This window comes from Bubalus kerabau, chromosome 1 (genome assembly GCF_029407905.1).
Source record: "Bubalus kerabau isolate K-KA32 ecotype Philippines breed swamp buffalo chromosome 1, PCC_UOA_SB_1v2, whole genome shotgun sequence".
NCBI classification, from domain to species: Eukaryota; Metazoa; Chordata; class Mammalia; order Artiodactyla; family Bovidae; genus Bubalus; species Bubalus kerabau.
In genome coordinates this window covers 234,635,763-234,659,202 of record NC_073624.1, presented here as the reverse complement: position 1 = coordinate 234,659,202, position 23,440 = coordinate 234,635,763, and the positions used below count along the sequence as shown (strand labels likewise).

General features: G+C 47.5%; 1 protein-coding gene across 2 annotated transcripts; it reads right to left on the bottom strand.

Moving 5' to 3' along the window:
* Window positions 1–9,049: 9,049 nt before the first annotated feature.
* On the bottom strand, window positions 9,050–22,315 carry SAP30L (SAP30 like). Of its 2 annotated transcripts, XR_008706849.1 has the most exons (5): window positions 21,976–22,315; window positions 18,021–18,143; window positions 15,752–15,850; window positions 13,728–14,230; window positions 9,050–11,711 (listed from the first exon to the last, which is right to left on the bottom strand). XR_008706849.1 is itself a non-coding variant. In XM_055559680.1 (4 exons), exons 1-4 carry the CDS (start codon window positions 22,171–22,173, stop codon window positions 14,102–14,104), a joined length of 549 nt encoding a protein of 182 aa, XP_055415655.1. In that variant the 5' UTR covers window positions 22,174–22,315; the 3' UTR covers window positions 9,050–14,101. The 2 variants fall into 2 exon arrangements, 1 of the variants encoding a protein (XP_055415655.1); XM_055559680.1 differs by having other exon boundaries at window positions 9,050–14,230.
* Between the last annotated feature and the right edge of the window lie 1,125 nt (window positions 22,316–23,440).

The window sequence follows — 23,440 nt, the reverse complement described above, 5'->3', positions numbered from 1 at the left end:
GTAGGCAGATGCTTTACTGTTTGAGCCAATAGGGAAGTCCTAAATCTTCATAAAAGAAATGAAACTAAAAAATCAGCCAGTCTCATTTTTTAAATGAAAAGTGACTGCTAAGAAAAAATACACAGGCTCTAAAGTGTCTGAAATCAGCCTCCTGATTTAAACCTAATTTGTTTGAAAAAAAATTTTTTTTTTCAACCAAGGGAGTTTTTACAGCTGAGCTCTCCCAAACCCATAAAAAACAAGGTTTATATGGGAAATAGTGAAAGACTCTTAACTATAATACACAGCGTCTAATGTAAGCAGACATAGACACTATATAAAGCTCCTACAAATGTTATTAAAACAAACAGAAATGCACATTTATCCCCACAGAATGGACAACGGAAGGCATCGGACTTTCGAAGCCGTCCAGAGATCTTATGTTTCCTGAAACGTTCAAGCACCCCATCACACTGGGACCTCAAGGATCCTTATACACCATCCAAACATTTCTGTCATTTTATAGAAGGGGAAACTGAGGCCTGCAGAGAGGACAGACTTGCCCAAGATTACCTGGGAAGTTGTACTCTTCTTTCCCCCTTGTCTACTTAACCCCACTCTTTCCAGGGCGGGGCATAGAATCCAACAGTGGCCATGAGACTGTGCAAGTTACTGAACACTTCTGAGCCTCAGTTTCCTCATATACAAAATGTCCCAACTTCCTGGGGCTTGTGAGGTTCAAATGAGATAAAGTGTGCAGAGCACTTAGTGTTGTGTCCATGGCAGAGCTATTTTTATTATTTTATTTAATCCTTGCAATAGCCTTGTGAGGCATTGAGGATTTATTTTGGTTTGCTTGTTTTGGAAAGATTGGCACAGAGGTTGCAGCAACCTGCCCACAGGCACATAGCTAGTGAATAGAGTTCTGGTTCAAAGCCCTTATATACCGCATCATTAAACAAACCAAGGGGCAGGCACGCTGAGGCAGCTGAGTTTCTGAAACTGTCTAAGGCAGCACTAAGTGGCATAGTGCTCTTAATGTAAGAATATAGTAGTATATTTCTCTTATGCAAGTCACCAAAGGGAGCCATGTATGCAATTACAATTTTTCTAGTAGCCACATTAAAAAATAAAGGGAAACAGGTGAATTTATTATTGAATTAAAATATATATATTAAATATATATAATATATTGGGATGGCCAAAAAAGTTTGTTCTGGTTTTTCCATAAGAACTTTTTGGCCAATGCAATATTTAATATTAAATTTGATATATGTATTTAACTCAATATGCCTAGAATATAATATCAACATGTAGCTAACATAAAATTATTATTGAGATATTTTACATATTCTTTCCATACTGATTGAAAGTGGGGTGTGTTTTACACAGGTTAAAGCACATCTCAGTTTGGACAAAGTTTTAAGCGTTCAAAAGCCAGCAAACATGGCTAGTGTCTACCATTTGGACAGCGCAGACCTAATAGATCATGTAGCAGGAGTATTAAATACAGAGCTTTAGTTAATCATATCAATAAGTAGCCACCATTTACTAAGCACTTCCTGTGTACCCAACAGCAGTGCTCAACTTACATGGACTTACTTACTTGTCCCAACAACAACAGAGGGTAGTTTATGGTCACATGACTTATACAGGGCAGGCAGACCCAGTACCGGCTGTCTCCCAAACCTGCAGTTTTGGCCACTGAGTTCCATGATTTTCAGGGACAGCTGCAGGGGTGTAGGTTGGGCTATGAGATGTGGAGAGTCCTCTAGAATGTCCTGCTGGTGGTGGAAACTTGTTCCATATCCAAGTCTCCCACGAGTCAGGTGACTTCGGACAATCATCCGCTAGGGCCCCAGTCCTCTAATCTCTAAGATGGGCTAACAATACCTTTCCTCACCCCACTGAACTCTTGTCAGGCAAAGGAGGGGGAAAGGTCTTTGATAGTGTTTTGAAACAGAGAATACAGCATGAGAGACCAGGCAGGTATCAACAGGGAGGTTGGGATTGGCCCGAGGGCCTGTACTCACAGCCAGATGAACTGGTTAGATGAGCTGTGTGGCACTGTACAGGTTTCTTAACCTCTCTGAGACTTCTGTAAAAAGGAAAGCAGAATAGCTTGCAGCGACATTGCCAAGATCCAGTAATGATTAAATAACCAATGGGAAGCTCTCAAGCTGGCCCAGAGTAGGAAGTGGTAAACCTGAGCTATTGTTCCTGCTGCTATTGTAGCAGCTGGGATTGGGCTTCAGGGCCTGGTGAGGAAACAGCAGGGAATGGCAGGGAAGCTGAGCCAGCTCTGGCTCAGGGTAGGATTCTGGCAGTCTCAGGTTACGTGTGGGAGGTGTTCAGGGGAGAGTGAGAACAGTTAGCATGGTGGAAAAAGCAATACACCCAGCAGTGAAGAGTTCAGCCTGCTGTGTGAACTTGGGCACTTCCTTGCTCCCACTGGACCTTGGTATCATCTGTAAAATGAAGGGTTAGGACCAGAGAACTAAGTCCCTTTTTGCTCAGACTGCCCAGATTTTTGCTTTGATATGAATCAAGGCGTTTACCAAACACAGCAGCTTATGAAGGGCACAGAAAATAGCCCTGAGCCTTCCCCGGTGGCCTGGGGTTGCCACTGACTAAGGGGAAGGCGCCACCTGGTGGCAAGTTCAGTGTGGAGCATCAGTCAAATTCCCCTTAGCAGTGGCAACCCACTCCAGAATTCTTGCCTGGAAAACTCATGGACAGAGGAGCTGGTGGGCTACAGTTCATAGGGTCGCAGAGTCGGACACGACGGAGTGATTTCACTTCCACTCTCAAGCAGTGATCCCAGAGTCCCAGGGCACACTTTTTCTAACTTCCTTTGGAAGCTGAGGAGAGAAGAGAGGGGACCCAGAAAGTTCACAGAGCTAGGAGTCCTGGGCATGAGGTTAACTCCTGAGGGATGTTGTCATTGTTGTTCAGTCACTTCCAACTCTTTGCAACCCCATGGACTGCAGCATGCCAGGCTCTTCTGTCCTCCACTATTTCCTGAGATTTGCTCAGATTTGTGTGCATTGGCTTCCCTGATAGCTCAGTTGGTAAAGAATCCGCCTGCAATGCAGGAGACCCCAGTTCGATTCCTGGGTCAGGAAAATCCGCTGGAGAAGGGATAGGCTACCCACTCCAGTATTCTTGGGCTTCCCTTGTGGCTCAGCTGGTAAAGAATCCACCTGCAATGTGGGAGACCTGGGTTCAATCCCTGGGTTGGGAAGATCTCCTGGAGAAGGGAAAGGCTACCCATTCCAGTATGTTGGCCTGGAGAATTCCATGGACTGTATAGTCCATGGGGTCGCAGAGTCGGACATGACTAAGTGACTTTCACTCACATGTCCATTGAGTCTATCCAGCCATCCCATCCTCTGTTGCCCCCTTCTCCTTTTGCATGCAATCTTTCCTAGCATCAGGGTATTTTCCAGTGAGTCAGCTCTTCACATCAGGTGGCCAAAGTACTGGAGCTTCAGCCTCAGCATCAGTCCTTCCAGTGAATATTCAGGATTGATCTCCTTGCAGTCAAAGGGACTCTGAAGAGTCTTCTCCAGCACCACAATTCGAAAGCATCCAACAAAGGACATTAGGGTTTTGCAATCCAAATCCTCTAAAGGCACCTTAGGGCAGGGATCTGTATTTTCCTACTATGTGGAGTGTACGATGCATCCTATATATATATATATATTTTTTTTTTTCTTTCTGTTTCTTTGGATGGGAGCTACTGAACAAAACATAATCTTCTGTTGGTAACAGCATCCTTCTGTCACTATTGCTCTGGGCTAACAGAATGCAGGGGGCTGTTTCCCCTTAAACACTCTAGACTATTGGGATCCTGAGTTTTTCTAACAGCTCTTGAGCCTCAGTTACCATCTGAAAACTAGGGATGGTAACAGCTTCTCTGCAGGTTTCTGTGAGGATTATGACTGTGAACTTAAGTGTTCTAGCCCCGTGTCCAGCACCTAGTAGGTGTTTAACAAATAAAGGCTACCATTGCTACAGGTCATCCTGACCACTTTTCTTTTTTCATGTTCAGTTTTGGAAACATTCCTAGATAGAAACAGGAATAGTATGCATTTGAAGATGATATGAGCAACCACAAAGAAAATACCCTTACCATTGGAGATGGCAGGGCCTCCTTGGACTGTGGGCTCAGACAAGTTTCAGTTTCACCTAGTTGAGCTAAACCCTGGCAGGCAATCTGAGCTCTCTTAGACCTCATTCTTCCCGGTGGTGCTGAGCTTCATCACATGATTTCATTTCAGGCAGTTGCTTGCTGACATAGCCTGAGTCTGACCCCTGCCCCTCGGCGGCACTGGCTCTCCCTGGGGCCCTCTGACTCCTACCGCCCCGTGTCTCCTGAGCAGGATGCTCAGAGGGGTCTGGCTGGGCACAGGTATGCTGCCTCTGCTCCCTTAGCAGAGTCCAGCCTTGCTGGTGGCCGTGCGCTCTCAGGAAGTCTCATTAGCCACCTTGGCTGAATTAAACTCATCACACTTTGTAAGTTTCACTGGCTTCTCCAAGACCTCAGAGCTCATTACACCCGGCTCCTTCATCAGAACTCGGGGGGCTCTGAGGCTTCCTCACAGATCCTAGGATATCAGCAGTGGAAGGACTGCTTTCTACCCCTATCTGGGTGTGAACTCTGAAATTCCCAGCTCCTGGAGGGTAGAGTCCATTTCCAGATTGCCCCTGGCTCCCGGTAGACACACAAACATCTTCTTGATCACATTTCCTTGTTTAATGAAAGCAGGTTTGGTGACTCCAGAGTACAAGCTCCTCAGTCCAGCGTGTGAGGGTTTCTGTACCGGACTGGACTTGCCCTCACTCCTGTCTCCTGTTTTCCATTTCCCTCAAGGGCCTACAGAGGAGCCTTTTTTCCAGGAAGCCCCCTTGATTTTCAGAAAGCCCTTTCCTTCCTGACCTTTCCTCTTTACTCTGAATCATACAGATACAGCAGGCTACACATGGAGTTGGTAGATGTTTTGATATGCCTACAGATATGCCCATAGTCAGAGATTAAGGAATGTGTGTGTATATAAACATGTGTGTATACATACACACATACACACACATGCAGTGTATACAGTCTGAACCTCTCTGTATTCACAGGGAGATGGCTCCAGGATCTCCAAAGATACCAAAATTCGTGGATGCTCAGGTCCCTTATATGAAACGGCATGGTACGGTCGGCCCTTTGTAACCTCAATTTGGAACTTGTGGATATGGAGGGCCAACTGTATACATACGATATATAAATATGCACACCCGCTCACACATATATATTCATATAATATGCATACGTAGATATACATATTTGCTATTTCTAAACTGATAGGAACAGCCTTCTATGTCATTACATATTTCACAATGTTGACAAAAGTGTAATACTGTTAAAATCAGTCCCCTATTATTTGACATATTTGAGAGTTCTTCACTGTTCTAAACAATGCTCCCACAAAATACTAGCTTAACCAGTTAGCAGGCAGCCAGGCACACTGGACTTGGGTCAGACAGACCTGTGTTTGACTTATTCCCACCTACCACTCTCTGCTGACCCGGGACAAGCCATTTCACCTTTCTAAATTTCTGTTTCCTTATCTATCAAATAGAACAATAGAACGTAAAGAGCTTAATATTGGGCCTGGCAGATAGTAAGTGCTCAGGCCAGAAACTGCAGCAATCTGGGAGACAGAGGAGGACTCACTGTCCCCCTGACCAGTGTCATTCTGTACACTCCTGTTTTGTAGTGCGTGACAAAGACCCTCGGAGGTAACAGGTGGCAGCCCTCTGCAGCAGTTAAGTGCTGCTTAATTTAAGAATGTATTACTGCTTCTGTTTTCATTTTTCTTACTGTTTTCCACAGGTTTTAGGACGATGAAACACCCCACTTCAGTACTTTTGCCTAGAAAATCCCATGGATGGAGGAGCCTGGTAGGCGCAGTCCATGGGGTCGCTAGAGTCGTACATGACTGAGCGACTTCACTTTCACTTTTCACTTTCATGCACTGGAGAAGGAAATGGCAACCCACTCCAGTGTTCTTGCCTGGAGAATCCCAGGGACGGGGAGCCTGGTGGGCTGCCGTCTATGGGGTCACACAGAGTCGGACACGACTGAAGCGACACAGCAGCAGCAGCAGCAGCAACAAACTATACAAAGGGAGAGTAAATGCATTTGAGAGCACTTTAAAAAAAAAAAACCTGCTTTGCTATTTTACAGTTTTGGTGAAAATGATTCATGCTCATTCTAAATAATTTAGACAACACCAATAAAGCACAAAGAAGAAAATAAAATTCCAGATCCCAGTAACCAGGATGGAGCATGGTTGGCACGTTGGCTGTGGTCTTCTTTTCCTTGCTAGCCCTGTGGTGCACCAGGGCAAGCCAGGGCCAGCATCTGCTTTTTAATGTCTGTTGACCTTCAGCAGATTGACTCGTTAACAGAGGTGTGCTCCAGCTCTGTCCCTCTCAGCCAACCTCTGACAGTTTCATTAACCCCATTAAATCATGCAGGTGCCGTTACACCTCCTGGGCTTGTTAATCTCTGTTCAGCTCTGGTAAGTTAAAACCTGGCTGGAAAGTTGGATGTGCCTTGTTAACCTCCATTAAACCCTATTAAATTTCCTAACTAGAGTCTGAGTGACTTCGAGGAATCCCTCATTAAAGTGGAGTGAGTCCAGTTGATCAGGACAAGGGGAACTGTTGCAGCTGCACAGCTGCATAATGTGGTGCTCCTGAGCCCTTTGGTGGTGGAGCTGACAAGTGTCCCTCGGCTGGACAATCCTTGGACTCACTCCCAGGAGTGCCTCCAGCTCTTGTTGTTAGTTGGACAGTTCCTAGACCTCTCTGAGCCTGTGTTACTTTCTGTATAAACTGGAGTTAATAACAGTTCCTACTTGGTATGACTGTAGTGAGACTGGATACGCCAATGCATGTAAAATTAGTAACAGGTTGTCTGGTATGTACACTGCCTGCGTGTGTGCTCAGTCACTTCAGTTGTGTCTGACTCTTTGTGATGCTACGGACTGTAGCCCTCCAGGCTCCTCTGTCCATGGGATTTCCCAGGCAAGACACTGGAGTGGGTTGCCATTTCCTTCTCCAGGAGATCTTCCTGATCCAGAGATTGAACCCACATCTCCTCTGTCTCCTGCACTGAGGTGGGTTCTTTACCTTCTGAGCCACCTGGGAAGCCCTGCACACTGCACTCAATGGCTATTACTATGTCTGGATGTAGAAGATACTTACAAACTAAAAAACTGTTAAGTAAATGGAAGATTCAATTCCAGACATTTTTTGTGTCTTCCTACATGCCAGGCACTGTGGATTATTTTCATTCTGTTTTTTGTTTTTTCTCCAGAGGGAAGAGCATCTATTCCAATGATTCATCTTCAAAGTGTCTTCCCTGTGCACGTCACTGCATTTGCTCAGCTCTGACCTTTCTGAGCTGCTTGAGGCTGATGGTAGCTTCTTTGCCTTCCTGGGCCTTAGGCAGTTGGACTCAGGGCCATCTGCATCTGGATGCACAAATTCCCCAGGGGATTTTTCCTGGGCTGCCCTGGCAAAGAGTTTCATTAAGTAGGTCTTACTGGAAATTTCTAACCAGTATTCCTGATGAGTTTGAAGTTGCTGAATCGAGAAACCGCTGGACCAGTTTTGTACTTCTCAACTCTAATAAGCTTGAGTCTTAGTTGGGGAAATTAAAAAACTCATATTCCTGGAATTCAGCCCCTGAGCTTTCCATACTGAGGACCTGGGGTGCGGTCCAGGAATTGGCATTGTTAACAGTCTGATGGGGGTGGGAGGTGGCAAGTGCCACCCTTCCAAAAGGCTGGACCTCAGCTGATCTGATATTCAACATTCTAAAGGTCTGTTTTGAAAAAAGGATGTCTGGTTCCTGGTAGAACCTCTGTCCTAATGGTACAGTAAGATGTGGGCTCATCCTTCCATCATGACTGTCCATCATGACGGATGTCTGTGGATCCTCATGTGAGGTCGACCTCAGCAGGGGTTGGCCAGTTCAGGGGAAGCCTGGCAACAAAGCACCTCTCCTAGGTTCAGCGTGTGAGGGGCCAGAGGCAGCCCTCAGCAGTTTCATGTGAAAGGGAGGGCACAGAGAAGTGGAAGGAACTACTTTTTGTTATACTTCAGATCAAGAGGCCGCACGGCAAAAGACTGGGCCTTCCTTTGCTTTCTGAAGCAAGATGACTCTGAAAAATGGCATGTTCCAGCAACAACCTGTCACTGACCCTGAAGGCTCCAGGCGACAAGTAAGACTCCCCATTCTCCTTGCCACCTAGGATGCTGAGAAATCCACCTTCACACTATGGAATGGGAGAGGGTGAGGGTGCTGAGGGGGGAACTAACTGTACTTTGAAGATTTCTGTTTAAAATTTCAGAGTTTGCACTCCCATGTGGCAAAAACAGGCTGGCTTCCCTGGTGGCTCAGATGGTAAAGAATCCACCTGCAATGCAGGAGACCTGGGTTTGATCCCTGGGTCAGGAAGATCCCCTGGAGGAGGACGTAGCAACCCACTCCAGTATTCTTACCTGGAGAATCCACATGGACAGAGGAAGCTGGTGGGCTATGGTCCACGGGGTCGTAGAGAGTTGGACACGACTAAACGACTCAACACAATGTGTCACACAGTGGTGGCAGCCCTTAGAAGGGACCTGGATTTTCCAGTTTGCAACTCCCTCTGCGCCCCCAGCAGGCATTTCAATTTGCAACCATCCATCCCGTAGAAGGGTGGACAACTATACATGGATAACCCAAGACCAGAGTGAAGCTCCGGGGCCAGGGTACCTGCTATGCTGGGTAGCACTTAGGCTCGACTCCGGCCGATCAGCTGCAGTCAGTTTGCACAGAAGTGAGCAGGAGGGCAGGGTCAGACTTCTGTGACCTGCACTCGTGCAGGCTGCACTGGGGGTGGAAGGGCAAATGGAGGGAAGACAGCTATCACCAGTCACTGTCCTACACAGCTAGGGGCCGAACGCACAAGTGAAAGATCTGAGCTCCATGTGGGCATTCAAAGGGAACAACAGAATGTGTCTCTTGTTTCTCATTTAGATCGTTTATTAAGAGCAAAAGTCGGGCCATCCCATCTGTGTGATATTGCAACATGAAAAGTCATATACATACTAAGGAGACCCCATAGAATTGAGAGCCTTTCAACAGTACAGAGCCATAGATTACAAAATTAAAATACAAATGATCCCCCCAATTGGCAGGAAACATGTACAATGAGGAGGCCTGGAATGGAAGGGCACTTGCTTTTCGATAAGGCAGTTACAAAATGGAAAAAAAAAAAACCCAAACCAACCCGCACCCCTAAAACACTCTGATGGTCTGAACAGATAACAGACACGTGAGACAGGGATCCTGCACAAGCCTCTGCCACTGGCAAAGATGTGCTCATTAAATGAAAGCCACTGAAGAGTTTGAAGATGCAAGCCAGATGAAATGACTGTAGACATTCCTACTGTAAGAAAAGTCCCACCCTGCCTCTGGCTGGATTCCACCTCAAAAAATGGGATTGACTTTACCCTTCCTGACCATGAACTTGGAAACAGTCTGTAATAAAATGAATACAAAAGCACCCCTAGAGCACCACGCTTCCCAGGGCGTGGTCTTCAGCTCACCTGTCCTTCAGTTCAACTGCTTCTCTCGCTAACAGGGACGGGGGCTGCGAATGGCAGGGACACAGAGCTGTGTCTGCTCAAGTCAGGGTCACCTGATTGACCCACCTGAAAGGCAAGTGCATTTTGTGAGAACTTACATTCTAGGACACCACCACATTTCCCGCCAGGACCCTGGAATCTTGGTCTTAAATTACAGGCTCCTTCCGCTCTCCCCTCCCATTCATTTTACAAAACTCAACTGATGGCCTTCCCAGTTAGGTCTTACAGCCTTGAGTTCTGCAAGTTTGTTCACGGTCCCTGACAGCCAGGCTGGCCTGGGGAACCTCTGCTCAGTGGCAGGTCTCAAGGATCTGAGGGCAGCTCCCTTGCAGACTGGGTTCCAGCTATGCTGTGAGTTGTGAAGTGAACCAGCGCTAAGTGGGTCTAGATGATGCCAAAGCATTCGGGCAAGTCTTTTCGAATCTCGGTTTCCCCATCTCTAAAAATCAATGACTGGGCAATGGCAACCTTTAAGGAGTTTCCAGCTGGAAAAGATGGCACCTCTCTGACACTGAGACATGTGGTTCCCCCAAGTTCCTAAGCTTTGCTTTCTCTATAAAAGCAGTGTGTGCAGTACTTGCAGCAATCTTAAAGTATACACCCTTACGGGCTATTTAACCTTTCAACTCCAGGCAAAGCATGATCATAGTTTACAATCTTCCAGCTAAAACTTTTCCTAAGTTTTGTGAGGCAAACACAAAACTAAGGCCTTTTCTGTCCTAAGGTATTTTTTTTAGCAGTTCTGAGAGCACTCTCTTCTCCCCTGACCTCCTCCATCAGCTTTAGCAAGATTGAGGGAGAATAACTGGGGTTTCCTCAACATCTTCAATAAGGAACTAAATGGACTAATAATACTTAGCGGGGAGAACACTTGGGACAACAAAGTGTCTTGTTTGCTAGCTGCTCCTTCCCCGAAGACAAACACTATGCCCTGGGACGGTGACAGCGATTAGTCCTTGGCTAACTTACTTGGCCCCCATTAGGCAGAGACTAAGATGGAAATTACAGAGAACATAGAAAAGCCAGAGGTTTACAAAGATAGGACAGGCTTCCCAGGAGGTAGTGAGTTCTCTGTCCTCAGAGGTGTTTAAGCCCAGACTGCTCCAACCTTGGTGGGACGGTTGTAGGCAGAATGTCAGCACCTATGGGAGACTGGACTGGATGACTTAGAGGTCCTTTCCCAACTTTTGGATCTTGTCGCTGTAATGACAGAGTCCTCAGATGATTTCCGTGCAGCAACACCTCTGGGATCCGTGGTTGGGCTCCTGAGTAAGTTCCCACTCCGGCTTTCTCCTTCCTATAATGCAGGTACCCTCCAGGATGTTAACAATAAGTTCCCACTAAATAAACAGCTGAAATGCCAAGGTTAGATGCAACATTCCAGCTTCAAGCAGTTATTCATATCTGCTCTCTGGAAGACTAGCTGTGACTATTTAGCTATGACAGGAACATCTAACAACTTGGCGGCTGCATCACATACATGAAATTCCTCTTCCTTTTACACCCCTGGTCTTGAATCCTTTGGTTGCAATCTCTCAAGGGATTTGGCTATGATCTTTTTCACATGCTGTTGCCAACCTAAGAGTTTGTTCACTGAAATAAAAAGTCTGTCCATTTGTTTTTTAAAAACCTTAAAAGGAAGCAACACGGATGGCAAGATGTTGACAATTCCATGTGACTCTTCAGGGCACAGGAAAGAACCAAGCGGGCTGGAACTGAGGCAGGAGCCATGCTCTTTAAGAAGACAAAGCCAGTTCTGGATTGCATATTCCAGTTTTGCCCAGGAGCACCAAGAGGAGAGAAGGCAATGCTGCGACATGACAGGTGGAGAGAAGCACGAGTCCTTGACAGGTGGTAGCAAAATGCAGGCAGCCGCGATGAGCACTGAGCTCCCCAAGCCCCACTGCTCCCCACAGCCAGACCTGGGTGCTTTGGAGGGTTGGCCTCTAACAGGTAGACGTCTCCTGCTCCAGATCAAACCGAGGGAAATTGCAGAGGCTAAGGCAAGTGGCTTAGTGGTCTGATGAAATACATTTCTGCACACAAGAAAAATACAAGCTCAGAGAGTTTTGTCTTTTCTCTCATCTAACATGCTTTCAAAGGTTGAAAAGACACCCACAAGCTCCACTCTCCAAAGGCCCTCTCCTTAGAGGAGAGCTGGCACAGGACTTGAGGACGCATAGCATCTGGCTGAGGGGGAAGCTTCCCCAGGCTTCACATGGGAACGAAAGCACTCTCACAGCCATGCTTGAACAGACGGGACCTAATACCACAGCTTCTTGTACAGAAGTGAACTGCTGCCTCTTAACTGGGAACACAGATCTGCTGTTGAAGAAACAGTGACATGACCTACAGGTCCACAATTCTGGCTCAAACATCAGAAAAATACACTTTTTCTCTCAATGAGTTGTGGACATTTCCAGAGAGCAGGTTCCCAATGCCTTAAGCCTATCTGTCCCCAAACTCCAGCCTGACAAGAAAACACTTTCCTGGATAAAGGGGGCTTGGTGTTTGATGCCTTCAAAGCCGTTCTAACTCAGCTCCTCAAGGGAAAATAAAAATCTACTTTAGAGCCTTCTTGATGCCCACACATCAAGAGCCTTCAGCTGTGAGTAGTGAGACTCTTTAAACACCTATTGAATCTGCACAACTGGAAACACGCACAGAGCACCCTGATGTGCCATCCATGGCCAGGTGTATGAAAATAAGATCCACTCAGTCTCAAGTATGCTCTAGGTACATTCATGTATACATATCTTAAAAGGCTGCAACCTGCTAGACATGCATGGTGAACACTGGTGCAAGCTGGGCTGCAGCTGGACACACGGCACTACCGAGCAACAGTGGTGGCCCTAACCGTCCACAGAAAGCACGCTCTGTGGAACTGATACCTCTGGCCGCTCTACCACCCTGCTGGGTGTGTATGTGTTGGGGGTGGTTCTGACTTCTCTGTGTGGGTACTCAGATTAAGTCATCTATGAGACACTAAAACACTCTGCCAGGCTACGCTGTCCAATGCTGCTTCTATTTTTAAGGCTTAAGGAAGAACTCAGAATGAAAACTAAGTTAGAAAGCGGTACCTTTGACCACAATATATGTCAAGGTGGTCAGAAATTAGAATTCAAGTCCTTTCTTCTCTTTTCTTCCCACGCCCTGTCCACATCCTCTGCCCTCCAATACACTGACTAGAAAATTTTGCAAAAGCATACTTTTGGATATAAAGCTTTGTTTTCAAAGGATACTTTGGCTCTGATATAATTAGATAGAGGAATCTGAGGTTTTGAACAACAACAACAACAAAAAAATTAGGTAATTATTAATACTTTAAAAAAAAAACAACAACCCTTTAGCAACTTTCCCCCTAAAAGAGAGGCAAATTGCTCACAAAAATGAACATCAGATGGCACTGACCTGTGTTGCTCAAACCCATGATTTGTTGCTGACCCCCAAAGAGGCCAAAGCTGGTCAGACTTTCTATCCCAGAGCTGGACTTCGGAGCAGAAACCACCCGGTCCTTGGAAGCTTCCTTGTGGTTGTGAATTAAGGATTAGTATTTCTGAAAGCATGAGCCCCAAAGCACTAAACGTCTCCATGTGTCAAAGCATTTCCGGCCCAGGAGAATGAGGTCCCAATACATCACTTGACCCTGAAGCATGAAGCGTGGAGGGGTGCACAATGGGCCATGGCTCCCAGGAGGGGCTCTGCATCAGGGTTTCTGGCACCTCCACAAATACAGCTTGGCACATGAGTCTGCCCTGGAGTCCTGGTCTGACCTGAAACTTCCTGCTGGTGCATCAGGACTTCCTCACGGTCTAGAAGTGAAGTGGTGAGCAACAGCAACAGCAGAGGCCTCGATACCAAGAGGTGGGAAGCCCAAGACTGGCTCTGCTAGTGACAGCTGGATGTGCCAATAAACCCTGCCTGAGTGCCTACTGTGTGCACAGCACAGAGCCAGTGAGGGGCCGGGGTCAAATGATTTGCTGATAAGCGACAAAGCGTGGTGTCTACGTCCCAGGCAGACGTCTGCTCATGCACCTCTCTGCCAGCCGTACCTCGCTGCTGGTCCGGGGCTATACCTCACAAGTGGTCGCGTGGAATTACAAGGTGAATACCAAAATATCTGTCATCCCACACGTCCAGCAGAACTGACTTAATGCTCTGCAGAATGCGGCAATGCACTGTTTTCCTTTCCTTCTTTTTCCGATCTTGTGTTTTTTTTAGTCCGGTAGTTGCCTTAAAAGAAAGTCTGTGTATAAACATGCTGAATCATGAGAATATAATCCTCCTGCCCGAAAAGATTTACAGTATTCATTATTCAAACTTTTTTATTTACAATAAAATTTAACAGTCTTTATGGGCTTAAATGTAGCAGATGTCACCTGTGCATTAAGTATTATACTTCATTCCTTGAAGGTGTGCTTCATCATCACTCAAGCTGTTTGCCACTCTCTGACTTCTGGTCCAGTCTACTCTTGTTACTCTTCACCATGTAGATGAAGTAAGCGAGGGTCTCCTTTTCATTCACAGGTATGTTCCTGAAGTGTCGGCTGACAGTCTATATGGGAGGGAAAAACAGAGCCCATTAAACCATGTTAATAAACCAGGGCCGCGGATTCTCAGTTGTGTAAAAGGGAAACAGCAAGCTGCTTCCAGAGCTGGGAAGGAGTTCTGATTACTGCACAACTCCCTGCAGTGCTCCAGAATGCAGAATGTGAATGCCCTTCTTTCCCAGGCTTAGGGGATTTGGTTTCCAGGCTTCCAAAAGCAACGTTTTAACAGCACTCCCAAGATGCAGTCCTATTTCAGGGGCAGCTAGCCTATCCATCACAGCATAGTCTCAAGGTCATCTCCATGGAGGAGGAGACTGGGACTGCTCTGGGTGACCAGCTGCTACCATAACCTCTTAGGCCCTGGAACTGGGCTGAAAAGTGTCTTTTTAAAATTGTGTCAAATAAACAGCCAACTGAACAGATGTAAGGGCCTGACCCAAAAAATCATCTAAATAGTACGTAACTACCTCTTGAAAGACATCAGATTTGAAGGAAAATTCATATGTATTCCCAATATTTTGATCTATTTCAAGTCCTGAGAATGCAGTCTCCGCTTGCCCCATATCATCCCATCCTTCCCACCAGGGGTGGACACTCGTCTTGAAGTATGAAAGGTTTATGTACTTCTATGTTTTATCTGGATGCTAGTGAAGGAGAGGTTTAAGAAAAAATGATGAATCAGCAATAAAGCTCTCAAGTAAAGATCAAAAACCAACAGGGATGTGAGCCCATAAGGAAATCTCTGAATGGACCAAGGGCTCTAGGACAGATAGATAAAAAGGGAGTCAGAGAATGAAAACTACAGAGTGGCTGTCTTTGAGGGGTAGGAGTGTATTTTTCATCATTTCCAAATTTTCTATAAAAGAGAGAAAAACACATTTAGAAAAGAAGGATGAGAGGATGCCCATATACATACCAATAGGACAGAAGTATCAAGGCAGGCTGTCAGTATATTAAAATAATGGACAATGGAACACCCCCACCCCCATCCCATGCCCTGAACTAGATAAGGACTCAGGGCAGGAGAATACATTCTTGGGCTCTATTCATTATAATAAATACTTCTATTACCAATACCAGAGTAGAAAAAAATCAAGGAAAGAAAACAAAGAAAGAAAAATAGCTCCTACAGAATATGAGTGAAGGTTTAGGGATGATTAATCAGACACACCTCATGTGCAGAATGGAACATATCTGGAAAGAATCTTGCAAAACAAGATTCAAACAAACGAGCAAACAAAAGAACTCTCAGGACTTAGAATCAGGAGTCGTGAGATTCCAAGCTACCAACTTGCTATGTGATTTTAAGCAAGTCCTTTCTTTTTCTCTGTGCCCTGGTTTCTTTTATGGAAATCAGGCCTTTCTAGGTCTAAAGCTGGGGGATTCTAAATTGTGCAAAAGAGGGAAGAGGAAGTTGCTTCCAGAGGTATGGAGGGGTTATGTATAGACACACAGGGAGAATCAAGGTCACGGTCAGCAGCACGGTGCTGGTGCTCCCTCTGTAGAGGGCAAGTCTGTCTACCTACTTCTGCTAACTGGGCCTTATTGAAGCCTGGTCTGGTCTGCAATTTGTAGTGTCGTTTATAACGTCGGAGAGTGTTCACCTGCAGCTGGAACAGATCAACCTAGAGAGAAGAGGAGAAACACATTATCCATCACCTGACCAGCCACGACTCATCAAATGCCCCCAATGTGCCTAGCACTATGCTAGGTAGGGGCGGGGAGGGAGAGGACTACAGACAAGTCTTAGAAGTGGCCCACTGAGGACTAATTACTAGCTGGGAGGACAGAAACAACAGTGGAAGCAGAATTTTGGCCAGGGAGGGGTGGTCCTAGAAGGCTGATGGAGGTGGTGAAGCGTATGCTAAGGACAGGGAGGGTTTCAAAAGGGAGCAAGGGAACAGACAGTAGGGAATTATAGAGAAGGCCATGAGCTCAGAAAGCCAGGGGAGAGACACACGGGCTAGGGGATCAGAGGCACTTATGGTGGGTTTAAAGGGTGAGACTGGGTGGTAGCATGTCTTGACAAGCAAAAGTAGCGATCCTGGTTTGGGGAGGGGGGTGCTATCCCCAGAAGATGAATCTGTGGTGTTTGCAGGAAGACTGACTGGGGTGTGGGGGGATGACAGAGGGAGCTGCTGCAGTGATGATCCAGAAATGAGATGGGAAAGCAGGGGTGCTGATGCTGGAGGGGGCAGCAGGCAAGGAGAGAAAAGGGAGAAACAGACAGACATCCTGGAGGACAGGTTGGAGCTCGGCCCAGAACGGACAGAGGGGCGTGAAGGACAGCTGGACGCACTAGTGTTCTCAGGTAGTTCTCCCCTAGGCCTAGCCTTCGGGTGTGAGGGTCCTTAACCGCCCCCCGCCCAGAGACAGCTCAAAGTACTGCAGCAGATGTACAAATCGGCAGGCTAGGGTCTGGGTCTCTGCAGAAGACTGGGTAACAGAGGGGAAAGGATTCTCCTTTTATTTTTGTCTAATAAAGGAAGAGAGGAAAGCTGCACAGTCATGAAATAGTGAAGGCCCGGAAAGTTGGGCTGCCTTTACCTGCCTCTAAAAGAGATGTTCTTGCTTCAGGCAGGTGGAGAGCACTTAAAAACAAAATGAATGATCAATATGAGGGACCAAAGTCCTTCATTCTTTTCAAACATTCCTCAAATCTTTTTGTGAAAAGCATTTTGATAGTGAATACATCCATTCCTTCATAAAATAATAATAATAATGCTAAAAGCATTAGAAAGATACTGTAAACCAGTGATAGAAAAGGGGACACAGAGAGGGGCAGGAGGAAAGGGCCATATTTTCAAAGATTTTCCTCCGCATCTGCAGACAAAGGCTCGCCTACTCTTTCTATTCCTACACAGTCATTTTCACCCTGAGTGCTAACAGGCGGTTGCCTTATGAAATATTCATGCGTCAAATATTCAATGTACATTATAAATGGTTCTTCTTTTGCTGAGTCTTAAGTGAAAACAATTTAGATAGAAAATTCGATATTCATTCCTGTAACCCTGCTTAATAGACACTGGCACTTTGAAGGGATGGTGGCCTTCTGGTTTGAGAAGTGATGACAATTCTCAGCAGGACAATTCTGTCCCCAGAGGACACCTGCAATGTCTGGAAACACTGGGAGTGGTGGCGTACCTGGCACTTGGTGGGCAGAGGCCAGGGATGCTGCTGAACATTCTACGAGGCACAGGACAGCCGCCACCACAAAGAATTATCTGGCTCCAAATGCCAACAGTGCCACTGTTGAGAAACTCTGTGCCAGTGTAACTGACCTTGGAATAGATCTTTGGGAATAAGCCTGGACCAGGAAGCAGAGAGTGATAGAAAATCCGAGCTGGTGGGACAGGACAATTTACACCTTCATTTCGCAGACCAGGAAACAAAGCGGAAGTGACTTCCCTAATCCATACACACTCAGTCTCCAATTTTAAGGGCAAGACCAAAGTTCTGAAAAACTCAGCACTGTGGTTCTATTTAAGTATTTTTCAGGGGCTTCTTGAAGAAAGGCAGCACAGATACTGAAGAGGGCACTGGACTGGGGCCCCCAAACTGAGTGTGTGGCCCTGAGTGTCTGTGCCTGTCAGTAAAATGGTGGGGTAGTTAGACCAGTTGATTTCAAAGCTTTCAGCCCTCAGATTCCATATTACTATGATGCTATGATTCACTTTTCAGATACACCACAGCAACACAAAGGCGACTAAAATTACTTCTTAAACCAGGCCAGAGGTAAGGATCAGGTCAGAATTCATTCTCCAGCTTTCTCAAGGTGAAGTTTTGGACTTTTACCTCAGGAATGTCAGTGTCATGCTCAGGAGAATCTCCGCCATCGTCACTTGTCTTCCTCTTCCTTTTATTTCGTACACTCTGGATGAAATTTTTGTGGAAATCGCAAATATACAGATGCCTTACCTGATGGGAAGCAAATTAAAGTCAGAGTTGCCAATCCCATGGAAATAGCAACAGGTATCTGTCAAATTATGGGCCTTTCTCCTTTGTGAGGCATTGGAGAGACCACAGGAAGAAACAGACACAAGCCATCATTTCCTCAAAGAGAACACTGATATCACACCGAGCAGTTCATCATAAATCAAGTTCCCCCTGAATGATAAACACAACACATGTGACAGATACTGCTGGAGTGGAGGTCCCTGACCAGAAGGGAGGACCTGCAGGGAGACAGGAAGCATTCTGGGTGGAACAGCCAAGACTGAAGTTTCAAAGGAGGCTGACAGAAGGCGCGAGTGAGGAGGCCCTGAGGAGACTGTGTCACTTACTTCAAAGTGACTGCCTGTGCAGGAGCATCAGGAGAAATGAGGGGGTTTGGGACATGAGAACAGCTTAGACTTTCCTTCAGACAAGACAGTCTCCCCTGTGATGTGACATCTTCAGACCTGTAGGAGTGAGTAACTTACATGGGGCTGGAATGCACTGCCCCTGGGAGCAGGAAAGCGGGCGCTGTGGCAATGATAGGATAGCCGCCATCCTATTTTTCCATTGACAATAGCAACTACTGTACCATGACAACCCTATGAAAAACTATTTCTATGTATCAATTTATAATTCTTGCATCAGCACTCACAGAATCCACAAAGAGAAGCAGAAAGAGGTGCAGAGATTCTCACAAGGTGAAACCACATAAAAGAAGCTGGATACCACTACTGATTTTCTAATGTAGGCTGGAGGCATAATAGTAAGTGGAGGTGGAAGCAGCAGCTAAGATGTGAAGGACGTGTTTTTATTAAGAATATAAGTACCAGGGTTGAGATGGAGGAACCATTCAAGAACCTAACAAACTGAATGCCTGTGTAAATGACTTGGGGTTGTTGACACTGAACCAGCTGTTACACAAATGTTCTTTAGAGACTTCTGAATATGAGTTTATTCCTCAACTGCTTAAAGATAAAAGTAAGCTGATAGGAAACCAGCGTAATTCAGGCCTTTCCATGGAGAAAATAATGGAAACTTTCTTATTCACATGAATCAGCACTTTCACGTGGTTAGATTAGTGAGCCATGAGTGGTTTTACATCTACATTGTGATAGTGTCTTGCAGACAGCAGGTATCCAATAAATGTTGCTGAACCAACACAGGCAGCCCCTTGCATCTAAAAGCAGCTTAGGCCAGTAAAAGCCACATTTACATATGGCTATAAATTTGAATGACTTTGCCAGATTCAACTCCGTCAAAGGACTTTGAGACACAGCACGTGCCACCGTCTCAAAGAATCCCATCCAGCTGATGCATAGAGGACTGGACATGCTTTCATCAGGGAAGAAAGCACATTCACAACATATCCTACATCCTTCATGCTAGCCAGTTTCACAGGTAAGACTAAGCTGGTCTTCAAATTCACAGACTGACAGACTTAGAAAAAGAACAGGCAGAAGGCATGATTCCTAAAGCTGTGACTGGGAGATTTCAGGTCAAGATGCTAGAATAATAGAGTCCTAGATGGAAAAGAACTCAGCATTCACTACTGCAAACCCCCTGGCTCCCATCTCATTTTCTAGAGATGTAAACTGAAGCCACCTTGCGTGAGGAAATGACCTGGCCAAGGTCATCCAGACCTTCTAACCCTGGGCACGTGTCCTTTCCTACTGCAACATCTTCCTTACACTGTACTCCACTTCCACTTTCCTCCAGAAAAAGCAGATATATGTCAATTGGAGGGATGTTTGAAAGCATGTTATATCTTAATAAATCACAGAACACTGCCAGTGTCTATACAGAAGGAGTTAAACTGCCTGAGTTGGATTTAAGGTGCTATTATTTTAAAAGGTTCTCTGCTAGACCCTTTTACAAGATAAATAGTCATTATTCTTCCTTAACCATTTTCAAGTACATATTGGTTTTCTGAAATTTCAAAGCCCAGTGGCCTTTGGGGAGTTGGGGGTGAAGGAAGGAGGGTGATAGAAAAGGCTCTAAGTGTTGTTTTTTTTTTTTTTCCTGTTTCACTTTCAGCAACAGCTAAAAATTCTTGTAACACAGCAGTTACTTAGAATTGAATTCATGCCTAAGCCTGTGAGAATGAAATAGAATCCCTTTGAGAAATAATGACTCTACACCACCACCTTGAAACAAACTGTGAGTGAGTGAGTCTGCCTTGAAATCCTACTCCTTCAAAAGCATTACCTTTTGGGGACTCTAGTACTGGGCTCAGGCTACCTCTCTTCCAGACAGTGTGTATCAAAGTCAACCTAGCCCTACACAGGTTTTCCAGAGGGGTCACTGGGAAAATGGAGTCCCAGATGCAGTAATACAATTGTTCAGATGGTGGGTTTAAAAGAACCGGGAATTTCTGTTTCTTAAGGACTGGAAAAAATATTAAGTAAAGACTCCCAACAATCTACACAGAAGGTGGGCAGTGCTTCCATGAGGATGAATCCAGTGCTGTCCTAGAATTGAGCATTTCACTTCCATATTGTCCCATTCCAGACCACCACAGTGGCTAGCCAGTTATTTGCTCTCAGATGAATTCCTTTCATTCATTGATAGAGACTTGTAGTGAGAAAGCCATCAATTCACCCCTAACCACTTAAAAATAGCATCTTTCCATTGAAGAGTTGCAAATATAACAGTGAACTTAAAACAACTGGAAGTGAGAGTAAGAGTGTAGAAGAAAGCACAGGGAAGATATTTTTAATTTTTTATTTATTGAAGACTTAATCAAGGCTTATGTATGAGGCCCAGAGGTAAATCAGACAACAGATTCAAGAAATTAACCAGCCTCTTAGGTGCTGTGTGACTTTGGCACCCTCGCTTCCTATCTCTGGGTCTCAGTTTCCCTTGTAACATCAGAAGTGGAAAAAGTGGGTGTCCTTTCAGTTTAATGAGCAATCTCTGATTTCCCTCCAAAGTGGAGAAATTTTGGTCTTAGAAGAGGCGGTAACCACCTAATCTAGCTGGTTCACCTGGTATTTAATAATACCCCTCCTAACTCATTTCCAGTTCCTAATCACCTGGCAGCCACTTTAGGCTTACAGCAACAGATGTCAAACGAAAAAGTTCTTAATTGGTTGACAATAGGCACATCTTCAGAATTTTTAGAATAGTTAACTACAGTGGTGAAATCGCACCGGAAAAGTTTTCTATTCAAATTTAAATTACCCACCCCCACCGCTCCCCGGGCATTTCTAAAGAAATTAACCCTATAAAAGTGGATTTTCTTCCTTCCAAGTCACGTTGACTGCCTGAGCCACCTCCCAAGACCAGGTCCTGGCCTTATTTCTGCCACATCCTTGAAATCCCATTTCCCCACAGCTGCCTGCTAAGCAGCGAGCTCGGCGACCCTGTGCAGAAGCTGAGGCCGCCGCAGACAGGAAAGGAGCTGCCACCTTTCCTTTTCTGAAGGAATAACAGGGATCCGAGAAGGAGGGAGAAGTTGGAGAAGAGCCGGGTCCCTTCATCACCTGCTCCTCCGTGGGCCAACCAAATGAACCCACCTCTTCCTGCTCCCCTGTCTACACCGATAAAACGCGCTAAAAATTGGTGTCAGATTTTCCCAGGCAGGAACGGTCCTCGGAGCAGCCCCGCCACCAACCTCCCGGATTTGGGCAGAGTCCTAGTTAGAACCCGTCAACGCCGAGCGGCCTCTGCAAGCCCGAGTCCAACTCCTCAATTTGCAGATAAAGGGCGGCGAGGCCCAGGGCGGGGAGGGCCCCCGAGTCCCGCCCGCAGCCCAGGGCAGCGGCCCGAGAGCCGCCCAGCGCGGGGACCCAGCCGGGGGCGGGGGCGGACTCACGCTCTTGTCGATGTCCAGCTTGAGTTTCTTCTGCGAGATGCTCTTCTGGACTCTCTTGCTGAAGGAGGCGTTGCCCGCGGGCCGGACGCAGCGCTCGCCGTCCTCGATGAGGCAGCAGCTCTGGCCGTAGCCCGGGGCGGCGGCGGGGGCGGCGGGGGGCCCTTCGCGGCTGTCCTCCTCGGTGCTAAAGCCGTTCATCTCCTCGCCCCGGGCCGGCCCCTCTGGGGGAAGGTCCCCCGTAGGCCACTCCGCAGCCGCGCTCCCCGCGGGGCAGGTCGCCGAGGCCCCCGCACTCGAGGGTCCCAGAGTCCGTCTTCAGCCGAGGCGCTGCCCGGCCCCGTGCCCGGGAGGCCCGGCTCCGCTCCGCCGCGCTCCGGCTCCTTCGGTTCCCGGCCCGCGTCTCCACCAAGCCCCTTCCTCCCTGCTCGCGGCCCCGGGGTCGTCTCCCGCGGCTTGCAGGGCCCCGCCGGGAGTCACCCTGAGGCGCCTTCTGCCGGGGGCCCTGAACCGTTACCCTTCGGCGGGGACGTCCAGGAGGGCGTCCCAGGAAGCAGCAGCTCCCCGAGGGCTCCGGGCCCGGGTTGCCAAAGGGTTCTGAGGGCCCCCGCCGGCTCCCGCCTTCTTTCGGCTGCCGGGCAAACTCGCCGCCGGGCAGCTCCCCCGGGGTGGCGCGGCCTCCCCGCGCGGGGCCCGGCCTCGAACCCGCGGCGCCCGGGCCCCGCGGCTCCTCCGGCCCGCCCCACCCCTGCAGCCGCTCGGCTGCGCCCCGAGTCCCGAGGCAGCCCCTGGGCAGCCCGGCCGCCGCCCGCCCAACGCTCCGCACCACAACAGTTCGCTCCCTCCGCCCCCCCGCCCTCCGCGGGACAGCGGAAGTCCCGCCTCCGCGAGCTCATTGGCAGCCTTTCCTCTATGGGCGGGGCCTCCGCCGCCGCTGGCACGTCCCATTGGGCGCCATCGCCGCCAGTCCCCGGCGCTTGGCTACTTCCTGGACTCTGCTGGGATGGGTTCAAAGTAGAGAAAGTGGAAGAGGGAAGAGTTCCCCGGGTGAGGGAGACGAACCGGGCCGCAGACTTTCCGGGCTCTGGGAGGGATGGTTAGCGGGGTCCCGGCTGGACGGAGGACCCGACTCCGGGGACAGAGGATCACCTTCGGGGGACAGAAGTACAGACGTGGGCGGAGGCGCAGAGGGACAGTTACGCGGTGGGGCTTGTGAACGGGGGGACCTAAAGAGAGAGGTACTGTCATGACAGGTTCAGACTGGGTGAAACGGAAGGACCAGGGCCAGAGGACCCGCAGACCCGCGGGATAGAAACCGGATAGAAAGGCAGTCATGGCGGGAAAGACAGAGGGACAGTCGGGACAGATACGTGGAAAGACATGGAGAAGAGGTGATGGGGGTCTGATGGCGGGTCTTGTAAGGCGGTCAGAAGCTTATGGGTGGCGGAGACTCCCCACTGTGGAGACT